A 15312-nucleotide genomic window follows, 5' to 3' on the forward strand; every position below is an offset into this window, starting at 1 on the left:
TGCATCTCTGGCCTCTTCCCACTACACATACCGTTAGCGCCTCCCAGTTGGGACAACCAAAAGTGTCTCCAGACATTGCCAAAAGTCCCTGGGGGCAGGGCAGGATTATCTCCAATTCAGAATCATTGCACTAGGTTATGCCATTCTTTTCTCTGCTAGGGCTCCCCACCCTCCCTATTAGTGATAACAGTAGTATTTCCCTCTGGTTCCCTGTATCTACATACCTGTCTGTTGGTTATCCCCATCTGACCATGCCACAAACTCCCCAGGACAGGCTCGGGATCCTGGGTCTGTTTCAGTGACTTCTTTCACTTCACTGCCCATTCCCACAGGCAAGAACACACCTCGCCTCTCCACACCTCTAGGCCCATGCATGCACACAGGGCCCTGGGCCTGGAGTGTCCAGGATACCCCCTCTGTGCACAATTTCAACCCCGCCCCACATACACGATCTCATAATTGACCTCTGTTGGGCAGGGAGTGTCTTTATTACTAATTCCAGACCCCAGCCCAGACCTGGCCCGGATGAGGGGTAACATCTCAGCTGCATAATCTCTGAGGAAGGGAGCAGCCCTTTCACCTGGGGGTCCCCATAGTGGCATTCAAGTTGGGTTTGGCACATAGCACATTGCTTTTCAAGCCCAGCTGCTCTCTTCATTGCCCCTCTGCAGACTCCCCCTCCCCATTTACCTGGGTGGCCAGTCCTTCCTACAGTCCAAAAGGTTTCTCTCCCCAGCGCTGGACTCATTCTCTCCATCTTCCAGAAGCCCACCTCTGCCCACACCGGTGACCCTACCACTTCCCAGAGCAGTTGTGTGAATTCTAGCCTTTCTAAGTCTGGCCTGGCAATCTTGTCCCCCTTTGCAAGGTCTTCATTTTTCCAGCCTCCCTTGCTGCCAGGAAGGGGGACAACTTCCTTATCTTGTTCTAGCCAAGAGATGGCACAGGAAGTTGCAGCCCTGTTTATTTCAAGGAAACAGACAGGGAGGGAGGGTGCCCTGTTTTCCCTGCTTGCTTTCCCACCTCTAGGGCCATGACAGCCATCATAGCACCGCGAGGCTGCAAGCTGAGATATAACCAAAGTGCACACATGAACACAGTGTAATGATTCGAGGCCCTTGGGCCCCTGCCGCTGGATTTCAGTAACCAGCATAGTTAGACTTGCTATTACCTGCTTTGTTTACCTGGCCCTGCCCACAGCACCTCTTCTGCTTGGAAGTCTATTCTTGGCTTTGCCCAAAACTGTGGGACAGGGGCTAGAACTCTCAGGACAAAGAGAATCAAAGCCTCAGCTACCCTCACACCTTAGGCAAAGCCCCAGGCTGTGCCATTCGACCTGTGGCCTCTCACAAACGCCTGCATCCTTCCCAGGGTTATCTCACCCACGTCTCACTGTGGTTTTCATTACTTCCTAGACAATAATGATCCAAACTTCAAATTCCATTGATGGACTCACTCCTGATTTTAATGCACGTATTATAGGATTCCCCTACCCCCTCAGTGGTCCAAAATCTATCCTTTTCTCATATTCCTTCTCCAACTGGCCTGCCTTATGGTGTCCCAGTGAGACACGTGGTGGTCATACTGGGCCTTGCTGCCTCATCTCCCCACCTCCTGGTTTTTTGGGCCTTTCACGTGTTTTCCAAACAGCCTTCCTACACCTTCCTGTCTCTACCCTCTAGCTGGCTTCCTCATATTCTTGGGTAAATCCAACTCCTCTGTCTGCTTGATTCTTAGCCCATCCTCTATCCAGCCTGCCTTGCCTGCTTCAGTGTTCCACTGGTGTGTGAGCAAACCCTGATGCCTTTTTCATAGCTGTGACGTGTCCCTGGCCCACTCCCCGTGTTCTCCTACACTATGGGGACCAGGTATGAATTCACCGTGGTCCCAGCACTCACCCTGGGTCAAGCCCACCCTCACCCCTGTAGGGACTTTCAATCACGTTTTTCACTTTAGACTTTTTAATATTTCATACAGCGATTATGGTGCATTCAGGAACCCAACCCCCCAAACCCCACTAGGAGGGCGCCCACCCCTGCCCTCCCACCCCATTTGAGGGACCCAGGGTTTAGAGTGGAGGAAGGGGAGGTAACCACCCATCTGGGACTGACCCCAGAGACTGTCCCTGCCCTGCCTCACCCTCCCCAGGGGTTAGGGGCTAACGACTGGGCACAACCCCTCCTTTTGCCCCCCGTCCCTGCCTGTGCACATATACACTATGGCTCCTCACTGAGTTGGTCAGTTCCTGGCAGGGCCCCTACTCAACAGCACCAAGTGGGATGGGAGCAGGAGGGCTGGGCTAGGGAGACCCTGAGAAGGAAAGAGACCCCAGCTATGGGACTGCAAGAGGGAAAGAGTGGGGGCCCCCCACCTTGTCCATCTCCCAGAGTCTCCAGTAGGGCCCAGATACCCCTGTGGCTGGGGATGGCAGGCGGGGGTCGGAAGGCGAGTAGTTGAGGCATGCTTTCCCTTAGCCGACCCCAGGGTCTGGTGATGGTCAGGGTTTTGAATAGGGGCTGTGTCCCTGCCTTGGAAAGGCTGGGAGTGGGGCTTCATTGCACAAAATACTGTGGGAGGGCCACACGCAGGGGGTGGGGCCCAGCCAGTCTGTATACAGAGATATTGCATTTAAAAAATGAAAACCTCATTTAAAATAATTAAAAAACAACAATGAATGAAACAAACAAACAAACAAACGGCCCACAAAACATGAGGCAGGTGGGGCAGGCAGGAAAGCAGGCAGGGAAAGTCTCAGACCCAAGGCATCGCCACATCTTGTCTGAGTCGAGAACCCCTGCCTGGGCTAGCTCTGGCCCCCTGGCTGGCCATGGGGTAGTGAGTGGTCCTGGGGGAGGGCATGATGGGGAGGGGTACAGGCCTGGCCTCAATGTGGGAGGCTGGCACGGCCATGCTGTCCGCCGGCAACTACTGAGACAGAGAGAAAGAGACAAACAGACCAGGCGAAGGAGCATTGAGAGCTTTGTTAGCACCCAGCAGACAGGCCAATGGATGGGTTGACAGGCCAATGATCGGGTGTTTGGACAGGCAGCAGGGGACATGTGGGCAGGTGAGCATGAGTCAGGCATGTGGCAAGCAGGGAGGATGCAGTTGGGGGCTGCCCTGTGAGGGGTATGGCATCCCTCCAGCTGCTGCCTGCTGGGGCCTGGGTCTGTGGCTTAGAACTCGGCTTAGAACTCGGTGTCCACCACACGGAAAGCTGGCCTGCCTGTGGGCAAAAGCAGAGCGGATGGCTGTTGGTGGACAAGCAGGTAGGTGGATGGGGCAGGGAAGAGGGTAAGAGCCACACCTACCTGAGTCAGGCATCGACGAAGAGCGAAGGCTGGCTTCCTTTTGTAGCTGGATCTCCTTTAGTGCAAATATGGAAGTAGCTGTGGGTGGAGGAGAGACAGAAGTAGGGAATGAGCTACAAGGCCATCCAGGACCACTTGCCATATGGCTCCACGGGGGGAATAAAACTGCCTTTTCTTTGAGAGACTTGACTTTCACCTGTCAAATAATCCTACAAACCAAGTACAAATAAGAAAAATGGAATATGGATTATTACATGACACCAAGAAACCATTATTAATTTTATCAAGTGTAATAATGGTATTGCAATTACCACCTGTTAAGTCTAGGTGATGGATGGTATTTGGGATTTGATTTATATTAGTCCAGTGGAGAGATAAGTGGGCCAATTTTTTTAGGTGCAACAATGATGTTGTTATGTGTAAAAAAATATTTTATGTATACATGCTGAAATTATGTATAGATGAATGATGTGCCTGGGATCTAACTCAAAATAATCAGAGGGAATATATTAGGTTGGTGCAAAAGTAATTGTGGTTTAAAATGTTAAAAATAATTGCAAAAACCACAATTACTTTTGCATCAACCTAATAGATAAGACCAGATCGGCCATGAGTTGATAACCTGTTGTAGTGCTTGGGGACTCCTATTATTTGGTCTAATATATAAACGTACTTAATTTTTTTTTTTTTAATTTTTCCTTTTTTTTTTTTTTGTTGAGAGCCCGCTGGCCCATGTGGGAATCGAACCGGCAACCTTTGGAGGTAGGAGCATGGAGCTCTAACCGCCTGAGCCACCAGGCCGGCCCACGTACTGAATTTTTAAATATCCATGTTAACGTTTTAAAGTTAGACGTAAAAAGAAAACACCCCCTCTGATTCCATTTCTGCAGAGTACAAGGAAAGGGAAAATTCATACCACTACAAGTCAAACTAATGTTAACCCTTGGGGTGGCGGCGGGGGGCGGGGAATAGCTAAAGAATCGAGAGGGCACTTCAGGAGAACCTCTTACATCCAGTTTCTTGACCTGTAAACACATGAAACTCATTGTGCAGTATACTTATGATCTGTGCATTTCTCAGTATATAATTTACAAGGAAATGTTTACTTTCAAAAAAAGATACAGTAATATTCTATCTATTTATATGTACATTTTAAAATTTCCATGAGAGGTAAAAGGAACTGAAAACTTAAGTAACTTTTTTGTAATGACCACATCACATATGGGAACAAGGGTGCACCCCCCCCCCCCCAGAGGTGGCTGAGCCAGAGCTCTAGCCAACCTGCCCAGCTGTTCGCAGCAGTCCTGCTCCCCACTGCCCACCAGCTAGTGCATTCCCCAGCGTCACTCACTGTCAGGAAGTTTGTGGATCCGCTCCCCCAGACTGAGGAAGAATGGGTGTTTCATGGCGTCCTCCGCGGAGATCCGATTTCGACCTTCAAACTGAGTGGAGGAGGGCAGGTAGGCCTGGCACTTTCACAGAGCAGGCCTCCCTTCCTCCCTACTCCTGGGGCTCCCCATATCCCCACACCTGAAATTCCCCCTGTCCCCAAGGCTGGCCCAGCAAGGTGGTCTCACCTGCAGCAGCTTGGTAAGTAGGTCGGCCCCATCGCTGTCAAGTCTACCGTAAGGACAAAAGAACCTGCTTTAAATTGAGCTTGGGCACTCTGGCCTCTGACACCAACCCAGCCACCCACCAGCCTCACCGGGGTGCGTGGCTCAAAAGGGCCTCAGGGCGGTACTTAGGGTAGTTGTATGTCTTGAACTCTTCGTTGGACAGGATGCCCGGCCATGTCTCCTCAGTTGGGGTTCCTGTCAGGAAGAGGCACTACCCTAAGCATCGCACAGGGCCTCCCTGCATGTGCCCACAGCTCCTGGGGCTCGTGCCTCCTCACCTAAGATGCGGAAGATGAAGTGCAGCTGTTCCTCCACCGTGGAACCGGGGAAGAGGGGCCGGCCCGTGGCCATCTCATAGAAGATGCAGCCCACACCCCTGGGCAGGGAGGTCACAGTGAATGAATAGGGAGGCAGCTGGCTGATTGGCCACTGTGACCAAGCTACTTTCTTCACCACAGCCCCTGCCACACTTCCACCTGTACTCACCACATGTCAATCTGGGTGGAGTAGTCCGTGGACCCAAGCAGGATGTCGGGCGGCCGGTACCACAGTGTCACCACCTCATTGGAGTAGGTTTTTGTTGGAATTGACTTGGCCCGGGCCAGGCCTGGTAGGGTGGAGAGAAGGGACAGCTGGAATTCAAGTCCTGGGCAGTTAAAATTGAGGGTGTCCTAAGCAAAGTCTGGCAAGGCTGAAGGGACCTGAGGCTAGGTGGTCACGGGGAAGGGAGAGGTTGGGAGAGTAAGGCTGGGGATCATTGGGAAGAAGGAAGAGGTCGGGGGTACCGAAGTCGGCCAGCTTGAGCTCTCCTCTCTCGTTGATGAGCAAGTTCTGGGGCTTGAGGTCTCGGTGTAGCACCTTCTGCCGGTGGCAGTAGGCCAGGCCACGGAGCAGCTGGAACAGGAACAGCTGTGGACCCAGGAACCACAGGCAGAGGTCAGCGAGTATCCAGCAGCCTGACTCCCAGCAGGCACTGCTCCCCCTCCCAAACACAGACACTGAGCCCAGGGCCTTTTCTCACAAAAGAAGACAGGGCCCCAATGCCCTCCAAGGGTTCCCAGCCGAAAAGCCAAATGGCAAGAGTCATTTCTGGGAGATTTGTGGGTGGAGTGGGTGAGTAGGGCCCCTCTGTGCCCCTGCTTCCTGCCCCACACCTACTTTCACGTTGTGCATATTGATAATGTTCCCACAGTCATCCAGGTACTGTTTCAGGTCCTTGTCCTGTGGAGAGAAGAGCAGGTAGAGGAAAGAGGGTCACATTCTTTGGCTCCCGGCCATCTCCCCACCTCCCCCTGGGATCCACTGCCAGCCAACCTTACCAGGTACTCAAAGACAAGGGTGAGGGACTTCTCCGTGTGGATAATGTCATGCAGCGTGACGATGTTGGCATGTTTGAGGTCCTTGAGCAGGGATACTGCAGGAAGCATGGGGGTGGGATGAGGGAAGAGTCAGGGACCCACCCTCAGGACAGAGACGAGGACTAGAAAGTGACAAGCCCAGGGTTTCCTCTTTTCCCTGTGTAGTTTGGGGTGGTGGCTCACAGTCACTGGCTCTAACCCACCCAATGCCAGGCAGGTGTGTTCTCACGTTCCAGGTATGGAAATTAAGAGTACGAAAGACCCTGGGATTGCAGCCCCAGGTTTATGTGACACTACATTTTCACAACCAGTTTTTGGTTTCTGGAAAGGGGCCTTGCTCCAATCCTCAGTACACAGGCCTGCAGCTTCACGTGACACTGAGTTTGCGTACTCAGTTTCTATGTAATTAGAATTCAATGCAAGTGATGTTCTGACTCGAACTGTTGTACCAAGTAAACTGCCGAGCACTTTCAGGGAAGCTCTCAGAACCAAAGCAAGCATCTTGCTTTCCAATTCATCTCCCTCTTGCGCCCAAACAGGAACAGATTCCTGGTTACGTTGATTATTACACCTAGATATACGGGTAATGGGTACTTTCTCAGGAAGCCCCGAGTGTCAGAAGGAAGTCTCAGAACCCCCAGGATCTGATCTCACTATGGGTGTGTGGGTGTGCGTGCGCGCGTGCACCAGAAGGAGAGCCCAGGAAGCCTGGAGCGCATCTTCCTGGATGTCTGTACCTTCCCGGATGGCGGTGCAGGGTGCTCCCTCTTCGTGTTCCAGTCTGATCTCCTTGAGTGCCACAAGGTTGTCTGTGAGCTTGCTTTTGCCTTTGTAGACGGTGGCATAGGTACCCTGGGGAGTGAGGAGGAGAGACAGAAAAGGAGCTCGAGGCTGCAGGGAGTTCCCACTGAAGCCATCGCCATCATGGGCCTCCTGGCTGTCCCTCACCTCGCCCAGCTTGTCCAGCTTGATGTAGGTCTCCAGTTTCCCGAAGCCAATCTCGGACTGTGGGATAAAAGAGGCAGGCTGAAGCAGGCTCAGGGGAGGGGACTTAGGAGGAGAGGAGGGTGGCGAGGAGGAGGAAGGGGAACAGAGGAAAGGAAAGAAGATGCTCACCAGGCTGACACGGCGGAGGCGACGGCTGAGGGGCTTGTCGAAGATGGGGCTATTGAGGGTCAGCTTCTCAAGGTAGCCCTCGGGCAGCCGGATATCAGCTGGTAGTGACAGGCGCTTGTTGATGTCCTAGTAGGTAAGACACAGGAGAAAGAGGACCATGAGCTCCACCTCCCCAGGTCCAACCCTATTTGCCAGCCCCATCAGCACCCGGACAGGGGGTTCAGCACCTCAGTGGAGATCTTGCGCGGGGGATGGTTGCGCATGCGCACCCTCACTGGCGACTGCACCTCATCCGAGGACGTGGCTGAAGCTTGGTCACTTTCCCCGTCAGACCCCATCTTCAAGTCCTCGTGTACAATCTCTGGTGGTGCGGACAGGGGGAGGGCAGGCCAGGTGGAGTCAGGAGCCCCAGGACACCCCTGCCCCCATGGAATACATTCCCTCACCATAGAGGTGTGCACACGGCCCTCAGAGCAACCTGGAGGCCCTCAGGGAGAGGGTGGCAAGGCCCAGGGAGGTTCAGACAGGTCAGGATAGGTTGGGAACAGTCACCTAGTGAAGCACCTGGTACCAGGGGTGAGCTGAGACGCCGGCTGGCCCGAGGCCAGGGGGCAGGCAGAGGTAGAGGTAGCCAAAGGTCCTTGGAAGGCAGGCCCAGGGCAGGCAGGCACCAGGAGGCCTGAGGAGGCCACTATGGAGTGCAGGAGAAGGGCAAAGGGAGGCTTGGGGCAGCTTTGGCAGGCAGGGTACCCTTCCTTACCCTGAGGCCTGGGCACAAAGCCAGCGAAAGGGGCATAGATGGATAGAGAGGGTGCTGAGGGGATGGCAGGGAAGAGAGAGAAAATGGACAAAGGAAAATGAAAAGAACACAAGTCTAAGAGGAACTCCACAGGGAGGCAGCACCTGGGGACCAGTCTAGGGGTGAGAGTGGTCAGTAGACCTACCTGGTGCAGAGGTGAGTGGTCCCCGTCCAGAGCGAGGTTCCCCAGGGGCGGCACGGGTGGGGGCCTCTCCAAGGTCACTGCCGCCGCCGCCACCACTCTCATCCAGGCCTATCTGTTCAGGGGCACCATTGGTCTTGTCTACACCTCGGCCCCCTCGGAGTGTCATTGACAGCTGCCGTTTGATCTTCTTCATCCGATCCATGGCGACCTGAGCAGGGCGTACGGATGGGAACAGGTCCCATGTTAGCATCTGCCTGACTACCATGGGCCCCCTAAAACCCATGACAATCTAGTGAAACACACTGAACCGAACTTGTGTCGGTGTCCACCCAACCACTGTGGAGCCCTGGAACCACTCAGGATTCCTGGATACCTGGCATGGATGGGGACCCTTGTCAGTGCCTGCCCACCTATGGCCAGCTCCTGGGGACCCTGATCCTAAGAAGCCCACCTGGGTACTGAGGCTTGGGTGACTGGCTGAAGGTAAGGGACCAACCGATGGAATGTTGGTCTCTATGGGGGCAGTCTCACTGTGGGAACAGAGGGCTCCACAGCAGATATTCTCGGGTGCAGCGGCAGTGATAGACCTGGCCATGGGTGGAACGGGGGGCTCGCTCAGGACCTCGGGACCACTGACATGGCCCTGGGCATGCCCACAGAATGGCATGTTCCGCTGGCACCAGCCCCACATTGTCCCCAACTGCCAAGGCAGACTGCTCTCTGTGGCCACTAGGATCTCCCACCTCCCCTAGCAACCACTGTCACGGTGACTAGTGGACTATTCCACTGGTCTCCCCAGGTGGGGGGTGCGGGGGGGTGGTGGTCCTGCCCAGACTGGGTGGGGTGGGTCTCAATGCACACCAGCTGTCCTGAGGACTCCTGGAAAGGTTCAGTCAGGCTGAGACCTATAGGGCCTACTTAGATTTTTTACAAGGCAAGTCACATTTCTCTTCTACTTGAGAATGCACCACGTCTCCCTTACCACCCCAAATAAACTTCCCAGTCCTCAATGTGGCCCACAAGTTCTTACTCCATTCACCCCTATTACCTCTCTGGCCTCACCTCCCCCTTAATCAATGTGGTATTAGTTGCTGGTCTGCAATCACACCCAGCAGTCCCACCTCAGGGCCTTTGCACTGGCTGTTCCCAGTACCTGTAACACCCTTCCCTCAGGTTTCCAAAACAGCTCACTCCCTCACCCACTTCAGGCCATTGCTCAAATATTACCTTTTTTCCATAGATAACCCTCTACAAATAACCTTATTTAAAATCTCAGCCATCCTGAGCTCCCTTACCTTGCCAATTATCCCCCAGAACTCATCACTTCCTCAGAAATGACACCATCTACTTATTGGATTCTTTATTCTTTACTGTCTGTCTCCTCAGCGCCATAACTATAAGATCAGCTCCGCCAGGGTACATTTCTGTCTGTCTAGGTCACGGCTATATCCTGAGGACCTGGAACAGTGACTGACACAGGGTAGATGCTCAAAAAGTGCTTATGGCAGAAATTAATGAAGCAGGGGGCTGAGGGCCTAGGGCCAACCTCTACCAGGGCGAGTCCCTGCTACTCCTGAACAACCCGACAAGGTGGCCCAGGGACGCTGGCATCGGCAGGAAGATGACCTACCTAGATGGGGCTGCTGGAGGGAATGGGGCCACCAAAGGCTTAGGCCGGCCGTCTTCTGCTTCCTCCTGGGCTCTGGGCCAGCAAGGAGGGGGTAAGACCTGGCCCAGGAACCATCTGGACTCACAGCAGGGCCTAAGATGGCCCTGGGCCCAAGGGAAGTGAAGCTAGATAGGAGGTCGAGGATGTGGCTGGGGCTGGATTCGAGGAGAGAAGTGGGTCATCTGTTACCTTGAAATCAGGTGCTTACCCAGCAGTCCCCACACCCCACTTCTGCTTGCCTGACTTCACCACCCTCAGGAGGGGTAGAGGGGCCAGTCTAGTAGAAAAACCTCAGTAAAGAGGATGAGGTCCATTTAGAGAACTCAGGAAAACAACAACAAAATCCTGACCCAGAAGGCTGAACACTGGACCTGAGGCTGAGGAGGATGGAGCATAACCAGCCCCCAAAGACTCTCTTATGTCCATACGGTATGATACACAGTCTGTCTGTTGAGGGAGGGAATGGGGAACTTCGCGGTGTGTGGGGGAAGACTGTAAGTAGGGCTGGATGGATGGATGATGAGGGAGCCAGAAGGAGCCATGGGTCCATGACCTCTAACTGGAAACTCCAAGGGCTGGACAGTTTTTTGGGGGATGTTAGAAAGATGGGGTACAAAATCTTTGTATCATGCAACACTCCCAGTAGGAGGGCCCTGTGTGGGCCCCTGTGAACAGAGACAATTGAACATTGATATGTAGTAAAACTTGAATACTTTCATACCGAAGGACACCCACCACCTCACACCACACTGACCAGTGAGGACACAGTCATCGCACTCCACTAACTCCCACAGGAACACGGTATCCACAGCCTGTCTGGGCCCCCATAAGCACACACCGGACCCTCAGTGTCCTCTTCCTTCAGTACACACTGGACCCTCAAGAAGGCCTCTCTGTATTTTAACTGCTATCAGCACTTGCAATTTCCATTTATCTCTAACTCCCATCAGCACACAAAGTCCCAACACAGCACCAGAACCTTCTAAGTTAACTCTTACCACCAGCACATTCTTGGGCCCCTCTCAGGCCCAGCTGCCTGTTAGCTTCTCCACAGCACGCACTCCCCATTAACACTCACTTGGGACCCTCTACAGCTGACCCACATTAGCATTCAGTGAACTTTCCCTGTGTCCTAAATCCCATTAACACAAAGTGAACCTTGTAGATTCCTGACCTGACTGTTTTTGCCCACGCTCAGACCCCTCCACAGCTATGACCATCATTAACACACATTCTGGTCCTCCCACTGCTCTGCCCCTGCCACCTCCCATCAGCACAAGCTGAACCTTCACTTCACTCGGACCCCTATGAGCACCCACTGGGCCTCACAGTGCCTCCCCATTAGCACACCCTGAACCCTTACTCAGCCCTATCCCCAGGGACACACAAACACACTGTTCCACGATGGCCTGACCCTCATTGGTGCATACAGGTCTCCATTCAGCCTGAACCCCCATTAGTACACACTTCAGCCATCCAGGGCTCTCTAACCCACTTCAGCACACCTAGACCTTCACATATTCCTATTCCTTATTTCCCTTGGCTTCAACTTGTCCACAGCTATGACCCCTATTGGTTCACACTTGGACCCCGTCCCAGCCCTGAGCCTCCTTATTGCACACTGAAACCCTCCACAGTTCTATGCCCCATTAGCACTCCCTGTAACCTCAACACATCCCAACCTCCCCCACCCCCATGGACACAAGCACACAGTGTCTTCACAATGTTCTGAGTCTCATTAGCATATATTCCAGACCTCATACTGATCTGACTCTCCCCCCACTGACACACATTTAAGCACCTCCATGGCTGTAAACCCACATTTGCAGTTACTCGAACTTCACGTATTACCCTGCCTCTCCTTACTGCGTCCTAGAATCCCGCATCCCCTGTTCTCATGGACACACACTGATCTCACACCATCTTGATCCTGAATACACTGAACTTTTTACAGTGCTAAGATACCTTCGTCACCACTGCCCGCTTCCCTCCCATATATCCACAACTCTAACCATTAGCACAGGCTCAGGTCTCCCACCTCTCTGCCCCCATTAGCACAGACTGGGGCTCATACTACCCAGACTTTTATTACCACATGCACATACTCTCCACAGCTATGACTCCCATTAGCACACTCTCAACACTCGAGTTCTGCTACCCTGCCCTCCCTGAGCACACTCTAGACCCTCACCCAGTGTGGTCCCTCATGGACAAATACACAGGATTAGCACCATCCCGACCCTCATCGCTACACGCAGGGCCTCAGAGCCCTGATCCTATATGCGTATCTTCTGGTACCTCTACCACCTTCTCCCCCGTTAACAGAGGGCCCTTCTACAAATAGAACCCCATTTACATATCCCAACACTTCTCTTACATCCTGTCTGCTATTATACACGCTTGGATCCCTCCACCGCCTCCCCCCCCCATTAGCACACACTGGGCCCCAAACCTTACACAGCGGTTAAGACTTATACCACATGCTCCGACCCCTTCACATCTCAGGCCCCCATTAGCAAATCTCGACTCTTTCACCACCCTGCCACCCATTTCCACACCCTCTGGTCCTTGGATCACCCCGCTCCCCATTAGCACCCACAGTACTTCCCACCCCCAGCTCCCAGACCCGGCCCAGGGCGGGGCCAAGGTCAGGGAGGCCCTGAATGACCCCCCTGCCCCGGTGCATTCTGGGCAATTCGCTGGAGGGAGGGGGCCCATGCCAGCGGTGTAGTCCAGACCCCTGGGCACCGCCCGGGGCCTGGGTTGGTTCTGTAGGAGGAAGGGCAGCTTCCACCCCACGTCTCGGGGACGCACTCACCGGCGGGGGCGCGCGAACAACCTCAACGCCGCGGGGACGGCGCGGAGGCGCCTGGGGTGGCGGCCCGGGTTGAGGCCGCGCGACCTCCTTCTCCTCCTCCAGTTCGCCGCAGGCGCCCGTCCCAGTAGTCTTCGGCCATGGCTGCTGGGCCCGGGCCGCCGCCGGCTGAGGAGGAGGAGGCGGCGGCGGCGGCGGTGGCTGAGGCGGAGGCGGCGTCCCGCTCAGTCGGCCATGAGCTTGGCCGCTGCGGGCGACGCCCCCGGACCCGTCGGCGCCGGCTCGAATCCGAGAGCTCACAGCAGCTCGCGGCTCAGAGCCGACTGCCCGTGGAGACGCGGCGGATCCCAGGGCCGAACTGCCAAAGACCCAACCGCCGCGCGCGCCGCGCTCCGCGCATGCGCACGCACGCGCTGGACTGGGTGAAGTGGAGGGAGGGGACTCACCTCGGACTGCACGTACCAAAAGACCCGTCCGCAACGGGAGGGGACGCGGCCATTGCGCGCCCACCAGGGAATGTGGCGCCCGCCCTGGAACGGCGCCAGAGCAAAGTGTAGATATTGCTTAGTACTGAGTTCCGATCTTGCTACAAGTTTGCTAGCGCCGAAGTGGGCAGCACTCAATAACCGGCGTACCGGTCACCACTCGCTCCCCCTACTCGATCTCACTTGGTACATCCCCCATGGTGGCAAACGGGACTTTTGCAAGGAAGAAAAAGATGAGGCAGTCAGTCCTAGTTGCTTGAGGTGCTTCGGTAGGCAGGAATTTTAAAGGTTCGCGAGCAGATGACTTTTCTAGGAGAGGCGGCCGGGAGAATCATTGGCCTTTATCACCTTAGGTAGGGCAGAGTCTAGCCCCGCCCTTCTGCTCTCCCCCCACCCCCCCACTCCCACACCGCTAGCTCATTCCCACTGTGAACGTGTGCGGCCCCGCCCTGTGAGGTTGTCACCCAGCCAATCGCATTTGCTCCCTGGGGTGAGGCAGTGCAAGAATGAAGGGCGTGGCTGGACCGAAGAGGCGTGATTTCACCGCCATACCACGCCTCTGCTTGATTTTTATTGGTTTTCACCGTCAGGGGGCGGGCCCTCCTTTCTGTTCTGAGCTCCTGTCACCCAAGGCCGAATATCCCGCTAGATAATTGGTCAAAAGAGCGTTCAATCTACTTTGGTCCCGCTTTTAACCCCGCCCATCCCTTAGGATGCTCACGGGGTGGAGCCTAGGCTGAGAAGAAAGGCGGAACTTTAGAGGCATTACTGCGCATGCTTGGAACTTTGGGGAAGGAGACGGGGCCTCTTTTCCGCTTCACTTGAGCTTTGGGTACGCACCCTGAATTGGGTTTTCCTGTCACTTCTCAACTACCTTTTTCTGCCCGCCACAACCCTCCGTGGCTCCCCTGGCTCTGCAGTTCTGTTTTGTTTTATTGGGGGCCTGTTGTGTGTCAACACTGTCAGGCAGACCTAATCCCTCGCCCCTCTGCCAGGAAAACTACACTACGGTATCACCAAGCACAGCTCAAATGGCCGCAGCGTTCAGCAGACCTTCCGGGACATCTTTACACTGCACCCCAGTCCAAAGCCAGCTCCCCCGTCTCTTCCGTGCTTTCCTTTATGGCAGCCTTGGTCACACCAGTTAGTTTTTCAATAAGGTTTATGCTAGTGGCGATTTACCCACGATGGGAGTGGAAATACTGTATTTGACAAAGACAGAAGTCCACTGCGGGCTCCACAATCATGTCTATCACTCATCTGATCGCTCACCTCCTACCCTTCTTCCTCTCAATCCGTTCCAGCCATACCAGTCTCCTAGCTGTTCCCTAACAAAGCAAGCACAATTCAGCCTCAGGGAATTTGCACTTCCTGTCCTCTTTGCCTGGAATGATCTTTCCCCAGATACCCGCAGGCCTCACCCTCACTTCTTCCACGTTCTTGCTTCAATGTTACCTTCTTCACTTCAATGTTTTCTTGCTTCAATGTTACCTTCTTCACTTCAGTTGTCTCGCTTCAATGTTACCTTCTTCACTTCAGTTGTCTTGCTTCAATGTTACCTTCTTCTACTTCAGTGTTTTCTCGCTCCAATGTTACCTTCTTCACTTCAATGTTACCTTCTTCACAAAGGTTTCTCTTACTGTCATTTGAAAAATGCCTACCTGCCCCATCATTCCAGATCTCGACTTAGCTCTACAGACCTTTGAATAGCACCTATCAACTTCCAACATACAATTTGCTGTTTGTCTATTCTGGGTCTTTCACTAGAACATAACCCTCCACCCCCACCCAGGACAGGGATCTTTTTGATCCAATGCCTAGGATGTGCCTGGCACACAGTACGTACTCAATGAATATTTGTTGAATGCCTGAATGGCAAATAGCCCTAGGCAGAGACATGAGGAAACCACCTTGTCCCATCCTGCCCCTGGAGCCTGCTAGGTGCAGGGGGCTCAATGCAGCCACCCAACCCATGCCCAGAGCCCTGGTCTCCTATCT

At 54.1% G+C, this 15312-nt stretch overlaps 1 protein-coding gene across 6 annotated transcripts; it reads right to left on the reverse strand.

Annotated features, from left to right (window-relative positions):
• Positions 1–1948: 1948 nt before the first annotated feature.
• On the reverse strand, positions 1949–13701 carry CDK16 (cyclin dependent kinase 16). Of its 6 annotated transcripts, none has more exons than XM_081043360.1 (16): positions 12833–13701; positions 8346–8553; positions 7629–7762; positions 7402–7527; positions 7234–7290; positions 7023–7137; positions 6247–6341; positions 6086–6148; positions 5713–5836; positions 5414–5534; positions 5206–5303; positions 5017–5122; positions 4889–4931; positions 4663–4753; positions 3312–3389; positions 1949–3226 (listed from the first exon to the last, which is right to left on the reverse strand). In XM_081043360.1, the coding sequence occupies exons 2-16, from the start codon at positions 8545–8547 to the stop codon at positions 3189–3191; spliced, it is 1491 nt and encodes a 496-aa protein (XP_080899486.1). In that variant the 5' UTR covers positions 8548–8553; positions 12833–13701; the 3' UTR covers positions 1949–3188. The 6 variants fall into 6 exon arrangements, with proteins under 6 accessions (XP_080899486.1, XP_080899485.1, XP_080899484.1 ...); XM_081043359.1 differs by having other exon boundaries at positions 1949–2925; positions 12833–13238; XM_081043358.1 differs by having other exon boundaries at positions 1949–2928; positions 12833–13238.
• Positions 13702–15312: the final 1611 nt, after the last annotated feature.

This window comes from Rhinolophus hipposideros (genome assembly GCF_964194185.1).
Source record: "Rhinolophus hipposideros genome assembly, chromosome: X".
Taxonomy (NCBI): domain Eukaryota; kingdom Metazoa; phylum Chordata; class Mammalia; order Chiroptera; family Rhinolophidae; genus Rhinolophus; species Rhinolophus hipposideros.